The following is a 25,227-nucleotide window of genomic DNA, read 5'->3' as shown; positions in this document are numbered from 1 at the left end:
CACTGCATTCATCTCGCAGGTCAGATGGATGTATTATTGTCAGCCTGTAGGTTGTTTTTTAAACATGTGAGTGTCAGTGAACTCCTCATGAACTCCCAGGAAAGAGGTGTGGGTGTTGCATGGACAATGATGTATTCCTTTAGTCAATTTTAGGGCATCGATTGTCTTCTATTTTTTATCCTGATGAAGAAGCCAGGCACAGAGCCCAGAAACACTTAGTGAAACCTTTGGTTAATTTTTTAAGCTATAATAAATTACAGACCCAGAAATCTCTTCGTAGATTTCAGATAAAACCCTGTGCAAAAAGTGCAACAGCAAAATGAAACATTTCTATCACAGAAAAAAAAAACTTTAAAGCTCTAACAGCGCAGTAGCACACAACACAAAGGTCAAGGGTGACTGAGATAATAAACTGAGCTCAGACATCCAGGGCACAGAGTCTCACAAAAGCTTTTATAGACGTAATAGATCAGGACTGCATTTCTATCATTAACTGGCCAGCAGTAGCAGAGTCCAGCATGCTTTACCCAGACTGGCCTTCTTAATGCACTCACATCTTTTATAATACAGCTCAATGGACTAAAAACAAACCATGCTACAGGGCTGACCCTTTATTTTGTTTACCAAAAAAAATCCAAAGAAACCAAAGAAAATATAAAGTAATATTCATTTAAACCATTCACAGCCACAAGAATTACTGCAGGCAACATCATACAGTTTTGTGTGCAATATATTGTGCATGCTTGTATGTTGAAGGCTCTGTTGTTAGTCTCACTTGCAAACTGCTCACGTACAAAGAAATGAACAGTCTGTCATTTTTATGGCAGTTTAATTTAATAAAGAGAGATATATCAGCCAAAATTCTAGAAAAACACACATTACATAAAGTTATAGATCAATTTACATGTCATTGAGTCAAGTAACACTTTGATCCACTACAAAACAGCCACAGTTCTAGCTCCCACAGTTACTGATAGTCCTGATCTCAACTCAATGTGTGTATAAAACACGTCCATCCATAGAATCACTTTCTTCCAATCCAACCTCCCCACGACCAAGGGCCAGATCAAAGAGCTGTGAAAGGATGTGAGGGACGTGATTGCAGACCTGCATAAGGCTGGAGTGGACTATAAGACCATCAACAAGAAACTTGGTGAGAAGGTGAGATCTGCTGGTCTGATGATCCAGAAATTCAAGAAATATAAAACTAAAAAAAGTCAGAAACTACATGGAAGGAGCTTATTAATGAACTGAAGACAGTGGGACCACAATCATCAAGAACACCACTGGTAACCATGTTGGTTTGAAAACTTACAGCACACACAAGGTCCCACTGCTCAAGAAGGCCCATCTTTTGTTTTTCACTGAACATCTGATTCGGAGAAGGTTTGGGAGGAAGTGCTGTGGTCAGAAGAAACCAAAACCGAGCAGTTTGCCATGAACTCAGCCCGCCATGGAGAAAGAGAAATGCTGAGCATGACCCAAAGAACACCATCCCCACAGTCAAGCAGGGAGGTGGAAACATTATGCTTTGAAGCTATGTTTCTGGTTACAGGATAACTAACCACGCTGACGGGACAATGGACATAAAATCTTAGATGATCTTTCCTGAACCAGAACACTGAAGATGGGTCGTGGATGGCTCTTCCAGCATGACAGTGACTCAAAGAAGGATCACATCCAGGTCATGCCTAGCCAGTCTCCAGACCTCAGTACAATAGAATATCTCTGGAGGGAGCTGATGCTTCAAGTTGCTAAGCAACACCAAAGAAACCAAAAGGATTTAGAAAGTTTCTGTAAAGAGGAGTGGGCCAAAATGAGATGTGTGCAAACCCAATGACCAACTATAAGAAACATCTTACTGCTGTACTTGGCAACAAGGGTTTCTCCAACCTCCAGTACTAATTCATTTCCCTTCACGATCAAATACTTATGTCACTAAATAACATTCAAAATAATTGATAGTTTTTACATAATATTTATTCCTCTAAGGATTTTTGAGCGGTCCTGGGTTCAAATCTTTCATTTTTCAGCCTTTCTGCATGGTGTCTCCATGTTCTTATGTGTGAGTGGTTGTCTGTCTTTCTGTGTTGGCCATGCAACAGTTTCTGCAGGGTATCAACTAATTATTTCCCCCACTGAAGTACTTGCACACTCACATGTTCTGGAAAGAAAGCTACAATAACACATGCTACTGCGGCAGTGCTCAGACACTTGCTATGTGCTACTTAATGTGACTTGCTTCTATTTACATTTCTCAGTTACCTCTCTTCATATCTAAAGGACTCATTAATCTTTTTTAATATTCTCGATCTTGTGAAGCCCATGAGCTTTTTCCACAGCAGACATCTTGGATGTCATCTCCCTCACCTATCTTAAGTTTGAGCCTTTAATACCTGTGACTTTGAGCAGTCTTAAGGTAAATCCCCTTGTTACAAGTGTGAGAATGCATACTGCAACGCTCATTTCCATACCAGGGAGACAGGGATTGTTCCCACACCAGCCTATATGCTGGCTCCCATTTTCTATCTAAAGCACATGCATAAATACATTTTTTTTAATTAAGAGTGTGCATCACACGGTGTAATGAAACCTCTTATTAGTTCCGGGTCTTTATCACACACACACACACACACACACACACACACACACACACACACACACACACTAGGGTCATCATTTTGTCATCTCTGCTGCTGTGGCGCTGTTCCACAGGAAGCCTCCCGGGTGAATTATGGCTCTGCACACATCACATTACAGTATAGCCGGTCTGTAATGTGTTGTTGAGCTGGAAAATATAGCTGTAGCCAAAGGGCCGAAAAACTAATTTTCTCGTGTAATGGGAGGGGTTTTTTTAATGTATGTATGCAGGATAAAGCTGGCTCAGAAATTGATGGAAGCTGAAGTGAAAATGGAAAGAACAAAATCACCTCTCCTCCAAAATTTCTTTGCATGTATTCTGCAAAATAAAATTTATCTGTGAAAACGGGGGAGAAAAGGGTCGCTCATCCAAACCGCCCTCCCCAAAGGTTAAAGTTGTGCTGTTAAACACAGTGCAGGTGGGGGACAGGTGTGTCCTGTATTTTTATTTTTTATTTTTTTTACATTTAACTTCTCCTCTCTCTCCTCCATCTCTCTCCCCCTCGTGATTCCGTCTCGGCATTAACAGACTAGATTTTTTGCCTGAAAACCGAGGACATGCGCGCTGAACAGGAGGAGGAGGAGGTGAAACACACGATCTGCTTCTGATATTTTCTGTTGACTCCGTGATCACTCAATTATGGTGCGGAACTCTCATTTTTCCATCGCCTGTTTTTTTTTTTCTCTTAAAGCGGGGATGTGAGGAGTGATTTTTGTCCCTCTCTCTCATTTATACAGACTAAACTTCAGTCATTTCACACTTTATTTAGCTTTATTTGGTGGCAAGATTCCTTTTTTATTTCTTGCAGATAAGGAGTGTTATTATTATTATTGTTATTAGATTTTTCTAATAATCGATCGCCCCCGCCGCCACCCTGAAGTTCATCGTTATTATATTGGCCGCCGGGATGGTGGCCTTCATCGGAGCGGTTATCTGCATCATCGCGGCTGTCCACACCGGATCCTCCAAGGCTGCTGCGGCTCAACAGCAACCAGCAGTCGACAACCACTCGCTGTACCCGGACGCCGCGGCGCAGACACCCGCCGCTGCGGGCTCCATGGCCCGGCCCGGCTCCCTGGGTGCTCTCCACGGTTCTGAAACGCCCGATTCAGAAGCGCCTACCTTCAACATCGGGCTCGGCGGGCTGGACGGGGTCACCGGACTCACCGGACATGACCCGACCATCAGTCGGCTGATCTGCACTCCGATCCCAGCCGGGGAGTGCAACCCGAAAAACTTTCAGCAACAAGCGGACGACCCGTCGTTGTACGCAGGCGAAGACTGGGGCTACCTCCGCACCACCGCGGAGGAGCTCCGGCAGACCGTTCTGCAGCAGAAAGACCAAATCTTAACAGACCAGCGGACCATAAGGGAGCTGACGGGGAAGCTGTCCGAGTGTGAGAAGGGGCTGGACGGGAAAAGTGGTAGGAGCAGCGGCAGCAGCAGCGCGGGAAGACGTGGGAGCTCCGCGGCGCTGCGAGGAGGCAAAGGCGCGGCGCAGGAGGCGCACCTGGACCGGATCATGGTGCGGGACAGCCCGTCTGCGACCTCCGACGGTGTCCACCTGCTCACAGTGCGAGCTGTGGATGAACTGGAGCAGGCTATAACTCAGCTCAAAGACCGTATAGAGAAACTGGAGGTAGGTAAAGTGTCGAGAAAAACACACAAACCACACTCTGCATACAAATCAAGCAGCACCTGATCGAGGTGTAATTAATCCCAGGGAGCAGTATTTAGTCACCACAGGCACCTGAGGGCACAAAGAAGAATCTCCACAGTGTAAGACTGATGGAGAGGGAGCTGTTTTAAATATTTATAACACACTCCTCCGTGCTGGCCACTGTGAAGACACCTAGCTGTTTATTTCTTCTTCACTCTAGAGCTCCCTTTAGGATTTATGGATATGACCCATGAAAACAAGGGGTTTATTTTTTTCAGTGAACTATCTGCTACAGTGTTTGTGTCAGTTGTTAATAACACCTAATTTTCTCCATGTCATCACACCTGACATATGTAATGAAGCCCACATGCACTGTTGCTAATTCCAGAACTGAAATGATAAAATAATGGAAAGAGTGAAGAGTGATGCGTGCAGGGAGAGCAGGAGGCAGTGAAGGAAAGAAGACAGCAGAGTGACATCAAACACGCTCTTACTTGACCAGATTCAGATGAAGCATAACCTCATTTTGGGGCTAAAGAAATGACATGAATAATTCAGGAGGTTCCTGTTTGTTTGGTCCAAACACAGGCTGATTGTGTTTCCCTGCAGTTCTGCTCCTCAGATGTAGTTTATGTAGGACATGCTTGTGTGGTGGGTCACTTCCTTTGTTCGGTCTGTTGTGTCTGCATTGCCACTGTCAGAGAAAACCTCTGTAGGATGCATCCGTGTGATCTGTCACACATAACCTTATCACCCTACACTGCTGTCAGACGACTTTCATCCCTGTTCTCACAGAACTTAAGTTGTGCCTGAGTTGAATTCCTGCTCTGTTGCTATTTTATCTCTTGTTTTTTTCTTTCACCCACGTACCCCCCCCCACACACACACACACACACCCCAAACTGTTTCTTCCACCATCCAAGTCACGTTTCTACATACTGGAGCTACTTGCTTTGCTTTGCTACTTGCTTTGCTCTGTGGCAAATTTGGATTTTTTTTTCAGACTTTGTGAACTGGTGGTCAAAGGTGGAAAGCACTGGTTAAATCCCCTGAACCTAGCTTTCTTCTTGCATGTGGTCTGCAGATGTTGTTTTGCATCATGTCTAGTCTGCTGCAGCTCCTAATACAGCCAGCTATGCCCAAATATTTGTACAGCCAGAAAAAAAAAAAAGGAAAAATAACTGTCATGATGTCTCCTCACGTATCAGGAGAGCAATTAATCTGAATTGAACATATCCCATCAGCATTAACACATTAGCTTCAATATATTACAGCAGAAGCACCACACAGTGCTTGAAAATTTAAATCAAAGAGCCTTCTCGTTCTGGGTATTATTGTCTGTATTATACAGTAAGCATCAGTTTTTTACTAATCATATAAAATAAGACATTTCTTCTCTTAAACTAGAGTGCCAGGAGCATGAATAAAAATATTTAATTACTGCAAAGGCTGACTTGACTTTTGCTCCAGTGCCACTGTGCGTGCTTTATTTTCACTTGTGTTTTTAGTAACGTATTTCAACCACTTCTGAATGTCCTGAAATTTGCAGGATGAGCTCTAATTTGGATGTGCTGCTGATATTTCATCTGTGACCAACATTAGGTTAAAACCTCACATGTGAAACTCGGTCTGCATTTTGCTCAAAGCACTGTTGTGCTTTTAAATACAGCCTCACAGACCCACTCCCATGGAAAGAACACACAGACTTATAAAGCAGAACTAATGTGAGCATCATCTTTTTAGGGTAGCTCAGGTGGTACAGCAGGTCTTCTACTAAAGGTGGTGGGAGGGGCAGATCACCAGGGAGGCAAGGGGAGCTACTGGCACCCTGACTAGACCTCTCGCCCCTTCTTTGGCCCCTCATGTAAAATCTTCTAGATCCGCCAGTGGTTGGTAGTTTGATTTCTCGCTTTTCCAGCCTCTAGTCTGCAGGCCAAAGTATCCTTGGGTAAGATACTGATCCTGAAATTGTTCTCTAATGTGTGAATGTTAGATATAAAACACTTAAGCAGGAAAAAAAGAGTTTTTGTGAATGGGTGAATGAGACATGTTGAATACTGTTGGCTCCTTAAGTAAAGTAGAGCTGTGCTATAAACCAGAACCAGACCAGTTACTATTTCCCATAATATTAACAATGAATGAAGCATGACGACACATCTGTTTCAGAATCAGCGATTAAAGCTTTTTTGTTTTAGCTTGACGATAATGACATATTGCAACTTTCTGGAAAAAGCCTTGCTGACAGTTTTATTGCTGATTTTATCAGAAAATGCACCCAGTCCCGCAAAGTGGTGTTTTTATGGCTGGAGAGATTGCTAAAGTACATCTTAATATAATGCTGTGAGCATTTCATTGGAAATTCCATCTGTCATCTATCTTTGCTCCATCAAAAATCTTGCGTATGCATTAAAGCTGCATATACATGTTCAGTGTGTTTCTCATGAGTATAGTATATTTCCCAGGCATCTCTGTATATTTAGACTGCATATACCATGTAATAATGTGCTCGGGGAACAGCCTGGACAAGCAGGTTTGAGGAAACTTGCTGAGTCTTTATTTACCTCATAGCTTCCTTTGTGGTTTGAGTGTTCAGTGAATCACGTTAATATGGAATTGTGAGTTTCTGTTGTTTGGTGTGTGATACCTAACTGAAAAGAAAAAAATTCTCTTTAGACATGAGATGACTCACTTTATTTAGCAACTCAATAAACATTTTTTTACCATTTTCTCTGGAGCAACAAGTGCTATTAAGTTTAGACTGCTTTATTCATGCTTCTGTTGTTTTAGTGGAAAGTGAAGCCTTAGGATAAATTATGGCCAATGAAGGAAAAATTAGTCAATGTTTAGCTGCGGTGAACTTAGAGATTCAATAAAGATGCTCCCTTATTCACAAGGTGTCACCACAGCAGGCAGACTTTTTACTCTGGATGCCCTCTCTCACACAACACCAGAGGGATTTGTGTCTCCTTTTGCATTTGAACTGAGGATCTTTTGCTTGCTAGGCAAATGTGTAAATCACTATACTGTGGCGCCTCTAAAACACAGAGATCCACTATTATTAAGAATATTTAAAAAATCACCCATCACCTAGTGGGGGTGGGGGGTCATAGTTTGGTCCCGCCTTCACTGTTGTGATTGGTGTGGGGGTAGGGACAGGCTTAGGGCGTCGGGGGGTTCCCCGGAGGCATCTTCCTTGGGGGGCTCAACCCGGGGTAGCGGTCATGTCCGGTTAGGGGCTCTGTTGGCTCTCAGGTGACTGTTTCCTCGTGGCTGCGTGCAGCGGGGCTAGGGGAGGGTCTGTGCTGAGGAGCGGGGGAGCTGGCCCCAGGGAGGGGTCACTTGCCCCTCCCTTCCTTCCCTCCCCATCTCCAGCTGCCTCCCTCTTCCCGCTCCACCACAACCACCCACACATGCAGGGCCTTGGAGTAGGGGTATGTCACCAGGGTGCAGAGGAGGCTACCCCCCCCTCTGTCCCCTTCTGGCTGCCTCTGCCTCAATTTTATCCCACAACTTAGACATTCACATTACTCACACTCTCATTACACATACATATAGGATCTTGGGGGTGGGCACGATACACGGAGTCCAAAGTACCATCAGGGTGTACACCCCACCCCTGGCGTCGTTGCCCACCTCTCAATTTTAAATACACGTAGACATTGAGGGCTAGCAGGAGGGACCATGCGCTTACCTGCTGCTCTCTGGCAGGTAGCTCCATGCCCTCCTGGGTTTTAAATGCACCTTAGAACACACATGCATCAACACTACAATGAGCGGGTGGAGGGAGGTTTGGAGTCTTCTCTCACCCCCGTTCTCTGCGGCCTGCTGGAGCGGGGGGGCTAGGAGGAGGAGTTGGCCGTCCGACTGCGGTCTGGAGTGTGGGGCCTCCCTGCTGCTGCGGAGTCGGGGCGGTCTGCCTCTCCCCACCGCAGGGAAAAGGGTAACACCACCTGGGTCTGGGTGCAGTTCCCCCCTCCAGGGGCAAGGGTACCTAGACCCGGTTTGTAGAGTACGCTTGGGGAGTGTGATCGTGTGTACAGCGTCTCTTTATGTCTGTCTCCACGTTGGTTGAGTGTGGAGTAAGTGCATATGAGAGCATGAGGGTGGGAATGGATGTTTGTATCTGTGTGTGCCTGTATGTCTGTGTCTATATGTCAGGTTGGGTATCAGACGCCACCTCTCTGGGGACATCTCAGGCCCTCCAAGGTTTGGAGGCCTATCTCCACCCACCACCACTTCCCCTGCCAGTGGCGGACTCCCTCAGGTGTCGGTGCGTTGGTGGTTCTTTGTGTCTGGGGGTGGGCGTCCGGGTACACACCGGCTCACTCCTTGGCGGCCGCTTATCGGGGCCTGGAGCCTGGGGCTCGCTCGGGCCACTTCGGAGGTGGGGTGCCCCCGGCCTCTCGGCCTGGGGCTCGGTCACTCAGGCACAGCTGGCTGCCGGCGGAGCTCACGGGCGCGTCACTGCAACTCCCCCTGGCTTCTGCTCGGTGGCTGCTGAGTGAGCCCTCATCTGGGACTCTCCTCAGCTCTTACTGGGACAGTGGCGCGGCTGCCCCTCTGTTGGTCTTCCTTGGTCTCTTGTGTTCTGGGGGCCTCTGGATGTCTGGAGTTTTGATCTCCTCCATACCTGCTTCATACCCTGGAGGACGGGGCTGTGGCTCCCCACACTCCCTAGCAGATCGTTACATGGAGAAACCTTTTGTCATGGTCGGACGGTCCTTCCCGGAGCGACCTGTGTGTGTGTGTATGTGTGTGCTTCTCTCTCTCTCCTCCTCCACCCAGTGGCTGACACACCTGCACCTAATTTGCCATCCAGCTGTCACTGATCATCCTCGTCATGGACTGAGGTACTTAACTATGTGTCTGGATGGCAGTCGACGCTGGATTGTACTGGAGGCTCGGTAGTGAAGAGTGTTTTCTTATTTCCTTAACATAGCCTTAGCCGGGCACCCTTCTCACCTGTAGCTGTCGTCACTTGTTTACAGGAGGAAGCAATACGGAGCAGAAGGTTGGAGAGAAGGAGTCCGCTGGATTAAGCCCTCGGAGGAGAAACACACTCAGATAATCACTTGGGAGACTCACCTGCACACCCCTGGGAGATTGGAGAGGATCACCGTGGATTTTTATATTTTGCTTTGTGACTGTTCTGAGCACTGTAAATAAACGCACTGTTTACTTCGCATCCAGAGCTCCGCGACTGAGTCTGTATTTCCCCTATTACCCGTGACAGAACAATCCAGCCAGCCATGGACTCAGCGGACTCAACCCCCGTCCAGCGCGAGCTCGCGCTTCAAGCTGAACGGTTGGAGCGGCATGAACAGATGCTGCAGCACGTTGCCAAGGAGCAGTCCGCGCTACTACAGGTGGTATCTGAACTGAAAGCTATGTTGCTTGCTACACCTAGGGCACCCATTCAACCACCAGAGCCCAGTACACCACCACAACCGCCTGTGGAGCTCCTAAATATAGCGGCGGCCTGTCCCCTTCCTCCATCTCCGCCTCCGCTTCGGCGAGAACACACGTTCCCTACACCTGAAAAATTCAGTGGAGAGTTGGACAAGAGCCGGGGTTTTTTGGCTCAATGCTCTCTGATTTTTAGGCAGCAGACTCGAGCTTATGCCTCTGATATCGCCAAGATCACCCTCATGGTGGAGCTCATGACTGGACGAGCGCTACTCTGGGCTCAAGCAGTCCTGAGCGCCCAACCCTCCATCTTATATAGTGATTTTTTGAGCAAATTTCGGTGTGTGTTTGACAAAGGCTCTAACCCTGACAGTGCTGCTCATCGCATGTTTACTTTAAAGCAGGGCCGGCGAAGCGTGGCAGACTTCTCCGTGGACTTTTGGATCCTGGCCGAGGAGACGGGTTGGGAGGAGAAGGCGCTCCGAGGAGCATTCCTAAACAGCTTAAACGAGAACGTCAAACGTGAGTTGGCCACTAAAGAGCTTCCTAAATCGTTAAGTGCCCTGGTTAACATGTGTATCAGTCTAGACGACCATATGCGGGAGTTTGGCAGGCGGACTGGAGATGGGCGACGGTCCGTAGGAGTCGTTGGAGTTTCGACTGGACTCCCCTCTCTCGAGTGGAGAGAGGAGGGAACGGACTCACCTGCTGACGAGGAGCAACCCATGCAGCTCGGACGGACTAAATTCACCCGGAGCAGAAGACAACTGGGGGGTGAGTGTTTTGTGTGCGGGAAGAAGGGGCATTTCGCGGACTCCTGTCCCTCACGGCTAAAAGACTCAGCCCGTCAGTAAAGGTGGGGATACTGACGGGTGCGCCGGTGAATACATTCCTCCACCTCAGCTGCCCAGCTAAATTACGGTTTCTTTCCCGCACCCATTCTTGTGATGCACTAATAGACTCAGGAGCTGAACAAAGTTTTCTGGATGAGGCTTTGGCCCACAAGATGGGTTTGCCTGTTGTTCCTCTCCCGGAGACACTCCAAGTGTCAGCGCTTAATGGCAGGCCTTTAGCCGCTGTCACTCACCGCACCCAAGAAATTACACTCACCCTCTCCGGCAACCACACTGAACAGATGTTCCTGTTTCTCTTCAAGGCACCTGACACACCCTTAGTTTTGGGATTCCCCTGGCTCCAGCGACACAATCCACAGATTGATTGGGCCAAGGGATGTATCGTAGGGTGGAGCACCCGTTGCCATGAGCAGTGTTTACGCTCTGCTGTGCCGGGTTGCATGTCAGACGATCTTGCGGGGCCGCCCTCTCGCCTCGACTTGTCAACCGTGCCAGCCGAATATCATGATTTAGGTCGAGTCTTTAGCAAAGACGGGGCCCAATCGCTGCCCCCCCATCGTCCGTACGACTGTGGGATTGATTTGCTCTCAGGCGCCCCCTTGCCTTCTAGCCGACTCTATAGTATCTCGAAACCTGAGCGCGAGTCTATGGAGCGCTACATCACAGACTCCCTGGCAGCAGGCGTCATCCGTCCCTCCACCTCTCCCTTGGGGGCTGGCTTCTTTTTTGTTAAAAAGAAAGATGCGTCCCTACGCCCCTGCATCGACTATCGGGGACTGAACAAGATCACTATCAAAAACAAATATCCTCTACCTCTGCTCACCTCAGCTTTTGAACTCCTTCAAGGAGCCACCCACTTCACCAAACTTGATCTCCGCAATGCTTATCACCTGGTCCGCATCCGCGAGGGGGACGAGTGGAAGACGGCCTTCAACACCCATCTGGGCCACTTCGAATACCTGGTAATGCCGTTCGGACTCACTAACGCCCTGCTATTTTCCAAGCCCTGGTAAATGACGTCCTACGAGATTTTTTGAATCACTTCGTGTTCGTCTACCTTGATGACATTCTGATTTTCTCCAGGTCCGGAGCTGAGCATGTTAAGCATGTGAGACTGGTGTTGCGCCGCCTGCTGGAGAATCGGCTGTTTTGTAAGGCGGAGAAATGTGAGTTTCATGCCTCAACTGTCTCTTTTCTGGGTTTCATCATTGAACAGGGCCGGTTGCGAGCGGACCCGGCTAAGGTCAAAGCTGTGTTGGAGTGGCCTGTGCCCGGCACTCGGAAGAAGTTGCAAAGTTTTCTGGGATTCAGCAACTTCTACAGACGCTTCATCCGGGACTTCGGTAAGGTGGCTTTGCCTCTCACCCAACTCACGTCGCCCAAGCAGCCGTACCAGTGGTCTCCAGCAGCTCAGCAAGCATTCGACCGTCTCAAGAGCTTGTTTGCCTCGGCCCCCATCCTGGCCCAGGCTGATCTCGCCCTGCCGTTTGTGGTGGAAGTGGACGCTTCTGATTCTGGAGTTGGGGCGGTTCTCTCTCAGCGCAAGGAAGGTAAATTACACCCCTGTGCCTTTTTCTCCCGTCGGCTCACTCAGGCTGAGAGGAATTATGACGTGGGCGACCGGGAGCTTCTTGCCATCAAGTTGGCGCTGGAGGAGTGGCGGCACTGGTTGGAGGGGAGCGAACATCCTGTTATCGTGTGGACGGACCACAAGAACCTCGCCTACCTCCAAGCGGCCAAGCGCCTGAATGCCCGACAGGCCAGGTGGGCACTGTTTTTTGCACGGTTTAACCTAACCATCACCTACAGGCCCGGGTCCCGGAATACGAAGCCGGACGCCTTGTCGCGCCAGTTCGCGCCAGACACGGACCCTGAGGAGAAGGAGAAATCCATTCTGCCAGCCTCGTGCATCGTGGGGATCCTCACCTGGGAGATAGAAAGGGTGGTCCAAGATGCTCAGCGACAAGAACCCGACCCCGGCACCGGTCCAGCAGGTAGATTGTACGTTCCCTCAGCGGTCAGGGGTAAGGTCATCCACTGGGCACACACCGCACGGTTTACCTGCCATCCAGGCAGGAACCGAACTGTCACTTTCTTACAAAGACTGTTTTGGTGGCCCTCTCTCTCTCAGGATGTCCGGGAGTATGTGGCCGCATGTCCTGTGTGCGCTCGAAACAAGACGTCCAACTCCCCTCCCTCGGGACTCCTCAGACCACTGCCTGTCCCCAGCCGGCCGTGGTCGCACGTCGCTCTGGATTTCATCACTGGCCTCCCTCCGTCTTCTGGTAAAACTGTTATACTCACCATCGTTGATCGTTTTTCTAAGGCTGCCCATTTTGTTGCCCTTACCAAACTTCCCACCGCTCTAGAGACTGCCCAGCTCTTGACCCAACATGTTTTCCGCCTTCACGGCATTCCTCTGGACATTGTTTCTGACCGTGGGCCCCAGTTCACCTCGCGGGTATGGAAGATGTTTTGTACCGAGCTGGGGGTCCAGGTCAGCCTGTCCTCCGGGTTCCACCCACAGACTAATGGGCAGACTGAGCGAGCGAACCAGGAGCTGGAGGCCATGCTGCGCTGCGTCGTTTCCTCCAACCAGTCGTCATGGAGTGAGCAGTTGGCGTGGGCCGAATACGCCCATAACTCTAGCACATCGGCCGCTACGGGTGTCTCTCCCTTCGAGGCGTCCCTGGGGTATCAACCCCCGCTCCTCTGCATCACGGAGGGAGAGGTGGCCGTGCCTTCCGTGCAACATCACATGAGGCGCTGTCGACGGATCTGGCGGGCAACTCGAGCGGCACTGCTGCGTTCGAGCGCTCGAAACAAGAGACTGGCTGACCGCCGCCGCGTCCCTACACCGGCCTATCGGGTGGGCCAGCAGGTATGGCTTTCCTCTAAGAACATCTCTCTGCGGACTGAGTCCAGGAAGCTGGCTCCCCGGTTCCTTGGACCCTTTTCTGTGCGAGCCATCCTGAATCCAGTGACTGTCCGACTGGCCCTCCCGCGCAACATGAAGGTACACGACACGTTTCATGTTTCTCAAATTCGGCCGGTCCGGACCAGCCCGTTGTGCCCGCCTCCCGGGCCCCCGCCGCCCGCCCTGGATATCGCCGGCGCTCCGGCGTATTCCATTACTCGCATAATGGATGCCAGGCGCCGTGGTAGGGGTTTCCAGTTTTTGGTGGATTGGGCGGGGTACGGTCCGGAAGAGCGTTCTTGGGTGCCGCGGTCTGCGATCCTCGACCCTGGTATGGTGTGCGAGTTCCGCCGTCGGCACCCTGACAAGTTTCGTGGGTCGCCCGGGGGCTCCCGTTAGAGGGGGGGTACTGTCATGGTCGGACGGTCCTTCCCGGAGCGACCTGTGTGTGTGTGTATGTGTGTGCTTCTCTCTCTCTCCTCCTCCACCCAGTGGCTGACACACCTGCACCTAATTTGCCATCCAGCTGTCACTGATCATCCTCGTCATGGACTGAGGTACTTAACTATGTGTCTGGATGGCAGTCGACGCTGGATTGTACTGGAGGCTCGGTAGTGAAGAGTGTTTTCTTATTTCCTTAACATAGCCTTAGCCGGGCACCCTTCTCACCTGTAGCTGTCGTCACTTGTTTACAGGAGGAAGCAATACGGAGCAGAAGGTTGGAGAGAAGGAGTCCGCTGGATTAAGCCCTCGGAGGAGAAACACACTCAGATAATCACTTGGGAGACTCACCTGCACACCCCTGGGAGATTGGAGAGGATCACCGTGGATTTTTATATTTTGCTTTGTGACTGTTCTGAGCACTGTAAATAAACGCACTGTTTACTTCGCATCCAGAGCTCCGCGACTGAGTCTGTATTTCCCCTATTACCCGTGACACCTTTGGAATGCAAGCATGCTGATCCACACAGGTATGCACACAGGTGTACACACGGGTGTTCACAGACGCGGACTACAGCTTTCTTGGCTGCTGCCTCAAAGCACATTGTGCGCTGTCTATCTTGCGTGCTGCACAATATCGTTTATTATTTAGTATCTACTGATATCTACTGCTAGCTAGTTTATTGTGATGGTGCCGTTTTTTTTATTATGTTGCTCTTTGTTGTTTGCTTTCTCTTCTGTTTTTTTTCTCCATACAGGTGACCCAGGTGTTTTGTTTTTTTTTTTTTTTTGTTTTTTTCTTTCTTCCCCCCCTTCTCACCGTCTCTTCTCCCCTTTGGTTTTCTTTCTCTCCCTCTCTTTCTTTCATTCTTTCTCCCTGTCCTATCCCCCAGTCATGTCTGTCCCGTTTGTAGCAACTGAAAATAAAATAAATTCATAATTATAATAAAGGTCAATCAAATGGACCAATATGGCAAGGCCATGATGATCCACTTGGTAAAATAAATCCGCTTGGCATCTTTCTTGGCCTTAAGACAACAATTCTGATGCTAAAGATCCAAACGGGACACAAAAAAAAAAAAAAAAGAATATTTAAAAAACAGTTTAGAGGAATATTATATAGAAATATATTTATTTAGAATTTTTGCCAAGAGCTGATATAATCTGACTCCCTTAAATCTGCCTGCTTTGTACTGACCTGGCTGTCTGAAGACTGAAAAAAAGGGGGCGTGCTCTGTTTGCAGGTAGGCTGAACTGAAGCAGGTGTTTGGGGAACTGGAGACCAGCTCGCAGTTAGAGTTTAGTAGGGCGTGTGGCAGACAGAGAGTGGGCAGGGAGAGGAGCTGAAAAAAGCAGAATAAACCTTGATGCAAAATGAGTCTAGTCAGCTGGAGTAAACTTACAAAGAACTGAGACAATTTGCATGTTAATGATCAAGGAACTGACCTCACAGCCCATTGTTCTTCAAATGTACATTTTATAAGCTTGGGGAAACCTGCAGTCAGCTGAGACTGAAGACGTCACTTAGATGGGTGATGAAACGTTTCTCCCACAAAATGTTACGTCCAGATGAACAGAATCAACCTTTTGGGAACTGAGAAAGTTGCACTTATCCAACAAAAGGCATCTGGAAAAATTGAAGCTAAGACACTAGTGATATACAGTATATATACATATGAGTGAAGCAGGGACAAATGGTCTGTTAAGATTGATATACAGTATGTTACATATATGAAATAAAAAGCCAAAGTATAAAAATAAAATGTTCTCTTCTTATTGGAGTTTGTGCCAGACTATTTTTGCCTGCATGCCAACCAAGCAAACTGTGCAACAGGATAGAAATAGACTCACACACGCTCAGAAAACATGCTTCCCAAAATGCTGATGTGTTCTTTTAAGTGGAAAAAAGGTTAAACCTATCCGCAGCATATAAAGACTCCTTATTAAATCAGTCAATCAGTTCTTTTTCCTTTTCCCCAAAACATAGTTTTAGTGTTAGAGTTCAGAGCTAGGGTATACATGAAGTTTGGATAAAGAACTTGTTGCTGCTTCTTTTCTTTTCATATAATACCCATACTGCTAGAATTACTAAAGAGCCCCTTTCATAGAGACTGTGCACTTTTATTTCATCCTTAGACTGTATAAACCACATTCTGACCAAGTTTTCTTCCACTGACTTCCTCCTCTGCAGTCAGATATTGGCCCATTTCCTCACAACCAGACAGACAGCAACACCTCCGGAGTGCCAGAGGAAGGTGGGATGTCTGGCAGCCCAGAAAGGTTGCCTGATCCTGGGCATAGAGCTGGTTCTGACAGCTCCTGGAGGATGGACGACTTAGAGGTCGAGCTGGAGAAGAAGGTACAGCTTCTCGAGAAAGAGAGAAAAGCCTTGAGGCTGGAAACGGAGAAACACAATCAGGAAATCGAGCGGGGCATCAATAAACTACACCACCGAATCTCAGGGCTGGAGGAAGGTACGGCATCATTGCAAGGGGGGAAAAAATGGAAGAAAAAAGCAGAACATTCGTGTTTGTGTGCAGGCGCATTTTAATGTGCCTTAATGAAAAAGAATTTTAAAATGATGAGAGAAATGACGAGTGACTGATTAATCACTCACAAAATGAATTAAGTTACTAATGATGAGAAATAATCTGGCATAAAAAATAACCCTAGAGGTTCGACTTTCTTTCGCTTTTAATCAAATCAAGCCATGGGCTTTCATTATAATGAATAAATCATGTTCAACTTGTGTAAAAGAAAAAAAAGATGAGAAAGACTATAAAATTCATACCCAGCTTAAAAAACACATCAGATGCTGTGACGAAAATGCAGTTATATAATAAAAGCTGGGAAACTGTTTGATCTGCTTAACTGGTTTCTGGTTTCTGTCACTTCCCCAGGTTTCTCAGGGCATTCTTTCCCAGAGGGATACAGATTGTCCTTCCCAACACGGACAAACTACATGTACGCTGTTGTGACGCACTCCATGCCAAAGCTGCGGGCCTTCACGATCTGCCTGTGGCTGCGCCCCGCGGAGAGAGGCATCGGGGCCCCCGTGTCGTACGCTGTCCCCGAACAGCCGAATGAACTGGTGCTGCTGCAAGGCCTGCATGCTCCTGCTGAGCTGCTCATCAATGACAAGGTACTGAGAGTGTCTGACAGTGAATACCTATTTCACAACTTCTCTGTAGTCCTCTGGATTTTCAAGGGAGCTTCTCAGCCTTTTGTCAAATGATTTTTCAGTTCAATTCAGTTTTATTTATATTGTGCCAAATCAGACAACAGTCACGCAAATGTGCTTTATCTTGTAAAGACCCTACAGTAACAGAGAAAAAACCTCAACAATCAAGGTTCAAGGTTTAAGATTCAAACAACCACCTTTGAAAAGCAGTTGGTGACAGTGGGAAGGAAAAACTCCCTTTTAACAAGAAGAAAAGGGGAAGAGCAGCCATATTCTTTGACAGCTTGGGGGTGATGGGAGGAAGACAAGGTAAAAGACACACTGTGGAAGAGAGCCATGATCTATTTGATGATTAGAACCTTAAAGGCACTCAAAGCCAGCTTCTGCTTTCTGGATGGTTCATTCTCATGTACAATGTTTGCCACTAGTGGGGTACATAAAAACCATAAAAGGGTAATGGTTTAATCCACTAGTCAGCTGGAGCCTTTCTGTGTGGAGTTTGCATGTTCTTCAGGGACTCTTCCAATCCCTGTCCAAAGACACATTTGTTAGGTTAACTGGTGGTTCAAAAACAGCTATAGGTGTGAATGGTTGCCTCTCTGTGTGTTAGCCCTGCTACAGACTAACGACCTGCCCAGTGTGTACCCCACCTCTTGCCCTGTGACAGCTGAGAAGCTGTTAAGAATAGATGGATGGATCGATAAAAAATTATAGCCTAAATTTGAATTTCTACTGTCTATTGAGGAAGAAAAAGTGCTTTGAATTAGCATACAAATAAGCAGAACACATCAAACGAAACAGCCAATTTAGACAAGCTAAATAACCCCATTCATGTGTTTAAATGATAAACTGAGATACCACCTTGGGTTGCAGGGTAGTGTAGCGCAGTGCAGTGGCTTTAGGCACAATCCAATGAAGTCATTATGGTAATAGATGCCTGGAGAAAAAGTTGTGTGTCCTTGGAGGTAACAGAATGTCTTTGGTAAGTAAAAAGCATTATAAGAGCCATCTTTAGAACTTTAGCATCTAAAGGTGTCTAAGGGCTTTCTTATGACTTTAGAGCTGCATTTCTTTCATGCAAATGCAATCTCAGCACAAGCTGTCTGATGACCCGCCTTACCTTCAGAACTGTGGCACTCACAAAACCTCTCACAATGACATCTGCTTCATCTGGACTGCCCTTTTGTTCCCCTGCTCTTAGGTGGCTCAGTTGCCTCTGAACCTCTCCAGGGGCAGCTGGCAGCACATCTGTGTGAGCTGGACACAAAAGGGAGGAGTGTGGCAGGCCTACCAAGGGGGGAGGCTGAAGGGAGAAGGTCACGGACTAGCCGCTGGACATCACATTCGACCTGATGGAGTGCTCATTCTCGGGCAAGAGCAGGTGAATAAAATACATAATTAAGTAACTAAAGTTTTAGCTGGTTAAAAGCAGACAAGAAGCTTAGAGAAAAAGTTCGTTTGGCGAGTCCTCCTGAGTACAGCGCTGCAGTCAAAAGTTTAGCCACTGCGGCTGTGCCTCTGCTCACCTATTGGCTTCTCTGTTAGCTATAATTAAAACTAGAAAATGAAAGCATCAGTGACTTTGAGAAAGTAAGTAAATCCATGAATTATATTTTCTGCTTGCTTGCATTCAGATAGTGTGCTAAGATGTGATGCTATGAATGAGATGTGTATGTGTGATGGATACAGATCTGGTAGTTAAAAGAGCCCGCCCCACATGTCTGCTTTTGTTTCTTGGCTTGTGTTCATACTGATCACCACATCTTTTTCATTTCCCAAATTCAAATCCACGCTCTTGCCAAAGGCAACAAAAAAGCTAAAGCTGTGCTCATAGGCATTAGAAATAAAAGTACATTTATTTTAGGTATGTGTATTTTTTTTCTCCAGGATTCTCTGGGTGGAGGTTTTGACTCATCCCAAGCCTTGGTTGGAGAGTTGTCCCAGGTGGGTCTTTGGGACCGCGTCCTGACGTCCAACCAGGTGGCCAGCTTAGCCCGATGTGGCAAAATAACCCAGGGCAGTGTGATACCCTGGGCTGAGAATGGAGTTGATGTTTATGGTGGAGCAACCAAAGACCCCGGGGAGCCTTGCAGTAAACACAGCAGGAGTTCTCAGTGAACTACAGGGGAGGGTTTTGAAGGGAAAGATTCCACATCTCCAGTATTACCACTAACAAGGGACGTTCTAAACAGTAAAAAACTTCTAAAACTGTGTGGCATTGGATAACAGTTGTTTAACATGGAAAAAGAAACTAATGGCATACATTTATATGAAGTGAGAAGGGGCTGAGACACCTAACAGTCCAACAGATGCTCTTATCATCTGGAAGGTTGTGCAATACTAGATAAATACAAATGTAGTATACAAACAGATTGTATTTTTAAAGTACATATAGTCCATTTCTTAAATTAGAATATAAAATGAAAATTACAGTGTAGATTTGCTCATTTAAAAACAGCAGCTAATAGCTATTGTTAGCAGTAACAGTAGCTAATAGCTAATTAGAACTTGTATAACTACTTAGCTAAAATGCTACACTGCCATCTTTAAATAAATAAATGATTCCTCATTTTACAAAACATACTTTCTTGTTGGGAGTTTTGAGTAGAGGTATTTGAATGTTGTAAAGCAGCCAGCTAACTTAGCGTACCAAACAATTTCTTTACTTAGACATGAAAGTCCTCAATCACTTGTGTTCAGTTCAGTTGAATTTCGTAGATCCCGAAGGCTGCAGAATTAAATGAATTACCACCGAAATGCATTTTAGTGCCAATACATTCAATACTGACAGTTTTTAGTTTTACATATACTTTAGAAGTGCTTACGGCTAATAGCTGATGAGTATTATTTAAAACGGAGTTATCAAGTTCTAATAGCTTCTGTGGATTTCAGTGTTTCTGTAAAATACCTGTAGTGGGTTGTTGAGGTAGAGAAAGTTGTCATCATTTGGAAGTTCAGGGCAATCCAAGCTTCTTAAGTTTTATTGGGAAAAATAACGAACTCCAAAAAGTTCTGTTAGTGTGTATATGGCACAGTAAATGTGTTATAAGAACACACAGAGTGAATGGGTGTATTGTAAAGTTTAATGAAAGTAGAATTGTGCTATATAAATGCAGACCTCATTAACAAGAAAAAAAGGAATTACATCTGATGTGACAAGATTTGCAAGAAACTTCTGATGATTATCCAGCATTGTGAAAGGTCTTGATTTCGCTGTAAGACAACTATGTATTTACTCCATAGATTTTGTACAAAATACAATATGAATGAGTTTAATGGCAGATACTGTAACTTTTGAAGAATGGCAGATGATGTATTTCGAACACTTTTGCTAAGTTAGCCAGCTGCTGCAGTAGTGTTAATTATATACATTGTGTGAGACTGGCTATCACCTTTTATCAAAGTCTTAACAAGAAAGCAAATAAAGAAAATTCCAACCTGTGGAACTTTTACTTAAATCAGCTAAAAATAGTGGCTATGATGTCATTTAGCAGTCAGAACTGTGCAAAAATTGAATTTTTCAATAGCACTTTATAATATGGCCTGTTACTAACAGTTTAATTCTCTACCATAAAATACCATAAAATGCCATTTTGTGGTATTTTATCTAAAATTATAATGTAATTTTTTAAACCTATAAATACTTAGATTCACTAAAAAGGGTGGTTATAATCCAATGCTTGTTTTCTTAAGGGTTTTTTTTTTAATAAGTAGGAATATGTACATCTATTACCAAAAATTCATCATGCGCACCAAAAAACTGACATGTATTTACAATTTAAGGTTGGAAGGTTAAACCACTCTATAATATGGGCTGCATCCATAAATGTACTGCATACTAACAAAATAAACTAAAGAAATATCATTTGTGTTTGTACCGAAACATATGGAACTTTCCACCCACCTAAATTACGTACTTTATTCCTTACTTTATTACTTTATTCTTTTTTCTAAAAACTTCACCCCCTTATTGTCATTTGAAATGGAATACTGTTAGTCGTAGGCTGTATTATAAAGTGCTACTTTATAAGCAACTTTTCCATTTATTCATTTATTTTTAAGCTGCCACATTGTATGAAAAATAATGAGTTGATCTCAGTCTCAGAGATCTGACCTCTAATATGAAAGCGAGAGGTTGTGTCAAGCCAGCAGAAACCCAGCAGGGTTGGGCAGAAGTTAATTAAGGGCTGTGACTGCTTTAGAGTTTAAAGTCAAGGTAAGGTGATGAAAAATGCTGGAGAAAGTGGTAGGAATATTAAGCAGTAGGTGGCAGCCAGGAGTAGATGATGAAAGAGAATGAAAAGAGAAAGTAGGGATAGAGATGGATCGGATACTTGTTATAAGTGATGCTACATTGTTTTCACCCCTGCATGATGTATTCATATGCTTTTATTGTCTTGCCACTGCAATGTGTTGCTCACCGATTTCACAGAAGAGGACAGAAGCGTTTGCATTCATGCAAAGGTGGCTGTCTTTGTGTCTGTCTTTAAAGGTCAGGGGGGTCTGTTTTAACCCCTAATTACCTGAAATTACAGAAATATTTTTCCCTAAGGAAATTCTCAGTACAAACAGAATGTTTTAATGTCTTTAATGTTTTTACTCATTTCTTGAATACATTTTTCTCCATTTATGTAACCTGAGAAATTGAGAAATCAAGGTAAAAATACACCCAATCAATAAAATCTCAAATGATCACATGATCACACTATACCTTATCTTCTTTAAATGGATAGGTACATAAAGCCCTGCACATCTACATTCTTAGATACTCTTTGATTTTAAACATGCAGCCACTCAGGAACACGGGTGATCTGATATCTCTGTGTTGGTGTTCTTCCTGCATCATCATAACGTTGATCCAGTGATGTTGTCTGAGCATTCAGTTAGCAATCGAAATTTAAAGAAGTAAAGTTACTTTCTTTCCAAGCTCTTTAACTAATGGCATACATTTATATGAAGTGAGAAGGGGCTTTATGGTTCCTTCAAAAACGCTTAACGGTCCAGCAGATGCTCTTAACATCTAGAGAGTTGTGCAACATAACATAAAGATAAATGTAGTTTGCCAACAGATTGTATTTTTAAGGTACATATAGTACAATTTCAAAATGAACATATAAAATTAAAATTATTATATTGCTTATGTAACGTTAGCGGTTAGCTATCCGAAACGTTTATGATTAGCTAGCTTAAAAACTATACTCTTACCTTTAAATGAAGGATCCTACATTAACACGGATGATGTCTCCGCGTTGGTGTTTTCCCTGCGTCGTCACAATAACATCGGTCCAGGATCAGCAGACCAGTGACATTGTCTGAGGTCACTGTTAGCATTAGCCAAGAAGTTAGCTAATGCTTCTAAAAATTATCACAAAAACTCAACATGAGCAACCTTTAGAAAATAGCAAACCTAACTTGATGATATATTTATAATACTTTATGACTTAATAAATTAAAAAACATAAAACGAAATGCCCCTCGTTAAACAAAACTTTCTTTTCACCATATTGCAAAACTATGACATCATAACATCTTGATGGGTCAGCTGCAATGTTGATTTTGGACCAACATTATTATGATGACGCAGCAAAGCTAACAACACGGGGATATGAGATACAGTCAGTAACTATTTCAGCTGTAATACATTCCATGCATGAGTTGTACTGTTGTTTGTAATATGCCTTAGTGAGTTTCATAAAAATCCACCTCTAACCATTATTCTCGACTGGTTTATGAGACATGCTGTTGAATGCAACATTTCTCTAACACTAGCTCTCCCTAGCATACAAAAAAGATCCTTAGTGGAAAGTGCCTGCCAGGGTGTTTGTACCCATGTAAACAAATCATCAAATGAATTGTCCTGATGTAAAATTCTCATTGCAAGATATTTTGAGCTAATTAAGCATCTGCGTTTCTGTGAATTCCCCGGGGCTTTTTTGAAGACGTAAGAGGTTTGAGTAAACATTTGAAAACGCCGTCACTAATTGAAACGTCTGCACAGTGCCGCCAAACTGATGCTAAATCAGGTCAGAATCATCTTGCTGTGGCTAATAGTGTCTTTGATGATGCCTCTCAGTCTGCAGTGGCGATATTATATGTCATGCTTGGTGTCTGTTCAGCTCCCGCCTGAGCTTTGTTTGGGCTTTTTGATAGTAGTGTGGAGTTATATTGTTTACAGCTACTGGAACTGATTCTTTTCCATTGTATGCATTGGTATCTGTCTGATTTAATGTTGTTGAAATACTGTATGTCCATGTCTTGTGTGGTGTTGTATTGTTCTGCACATGTGCCCTGTACAAAACTCAAATCTTTATTAAAGTAATAATTTTCAGATGCAGTTAATGTCATCATTTCATATCAAACACTTTCTACAAAAGTGTAGTAGTTAATGTCTATTGAAACTATGAGAAATATGAAGATTTTGTTCACAGACACACACACACAAGCCCACAAACACACCTGGACCTGGAAAGCAGCAGAAATAAAACCTGCTGGGAGAGCAGACTATTCTATAGTAAGACGGGTTGGCAGAATGCAGAAGAAAAATCACTGTTTCTCCAGCCATAAAGAAGGAAAAAGAAGGAAAAAGAATCATCCTTCTTTGCTTACGAGGTTAATTAATGCATAAAAAAGCCTTATAAGCAAATTAAAGGAGAGAGTTCAAGGAGAAAAAAAACCCCCCGGAGTCTTTTGTCTCAAGTGTAGCAAGAGTATGTAGCTAGATGAGTAAACTGAGGAACTGCGAGACTCAGTGAGTCATTTGTTTTTGTAGTATTAAAATGAAAAGATTATATTTCTGTAGGAAAAAGACATAAAGGGTTTATGACCTCATTACAATGAAACACCAACAACAGCAGTGCCTGAACATGAAAGTGTTTTGTATCTGTAAGAATAAAAAACAAAACAAAACATCTATCACTGACTTAGCACATTGGCTCCTGCGGTGCCGCTTTAACCAATGCTGTTAGAGCACTCTCAGTGTTACGTCGCAAAAATACCCCAGTGCTGTGATGTCACTTAATATATTTACTAAGTACTATATTGATTTTTAATGTACTTGTATTTTATGCTGGTTTCTAGTCTAGTGCTGACCAAAAGTAATAAATCTAACAAGAACAAGAGAACTCAAAGAGCACATCTCCCCCTGAAGGGCAACCTGCTGATGTCAGCCTGCTTTTCTTACAATGCAATAGTGTCAGGCTATTATGACGTCACTGTGACGTCGCAGGTCGCTGTATTGAAAAAATAAACTGTGTTGTACAGCTCTCTTCATGCTCTGTCATATGATATATTACTCAATATGGTTTCTTGAAATTTTGTTTGAAGGTCAATTTGGGCACTAACAGTGAAGGTCAAGGTCAAATGCTCATTGTTAAGTTTGAAGATGAAAGAATTGTGGGTAAGATGATGTTTTACTGTTTTTGGTGTGACCTCGACCTGATTTTCACCAAAATTAAATCAGCTGGAGTTATTTTTGGTATCTATCGTCACACAAAATGTTAAATATATCTTGAAAAATGTGGACGATCGACTGCTAACAAACAGGCAGAGACAGATAAACAGACAGAACTGATTAAATCCTCTCTCAATTCAGGAGGAGAATAACAGCAGTCATTGTTCCCTCAGCTGCTAGACTGCAGAAGCTACTAGATAATCATTAAAATAGAATCAATTTATTAAACTTTTAAAAACTGAAGGCAGTGTGGCTTTGCCTTACTTTCTGTTCTTTCTTCCTAACACTGAGCAACTCATTCAACTGGAAAAATCTTTGATTTGAAGTGTATCAGTCTTAACAGCATTGAGATCATTTTAATGCAGAATTATGTTTATTTAGTAAATTATGGTCTGAAAAATAAAACAAAATGCTACTTTGTTAAAATGCTGGGTTGTCACATTTGTGAGATGACTCTGTCACTCTGAAGTAGTCATTTTAACCAAGGAGTTTGTAGTGACTAATACTAAACATACAGTTAGTTTTTCTTTTTCAGTATCTCTAACAGAAAAATTGACTTTTGTGTTCATAAATAAACCTTGACTGTACATGTTTTATCATCTGAAAAAGGGTCTCTTTCCAAGAAGCAAAAACATGAAAGAAAGAAACTTTACAAATGACATCTAGATGAAATGTGC

The 25,227-nt window shown here is 44.7% G+C and overlaps 1 protein-coding gene across 1 annotated transcript; it reads left to right on the top strand.

The window, feature by feature from the left end:
• Positions 1–3,494: 3,494 nt before the first annotated feature.
• On the top strand, positions 3,495–23,428 carry cbx6b (chromobox homolog 6b; the record flags this gene model as incomplete). The annotated part of the gene is made up of 5 exons (XM_005949328.3): positions 3,495–4,280; positions 16,111–16,393; positions 16,820–17,061; positions 18,302–18,481; positions 18,988–23,428. Coding segments are annotated over 5 exons (1,722 nt in total), but the record flags the coding sequence as incomplete, so codon positions are not given.
• Between the last annotated feature and the right edge of the window lie 1,799 nt (positions 23,429–25,227).

Source organism: Haplochromis burtoni, unplaced genomic scaffold, assembly GCF_018398535.1.
Source record: "Haplochromis burtoni strain Fernald_Lab_line unplaced genomic scaffold, NCSU_Asbu1 Contig_301, whole genome shotgun sequence".
Classification (NCBI taxonomy): Eukaryota; Metazoa; Chordata; class Actinopteri; order Cichliformes; family Cichlidae; genus Haplochromis; species Haplochromis burtoni.
Note: the sequence above shows the minus strand (reverse complement) of the source record. Positions and strands in the feature narration are given on the sequence as shown.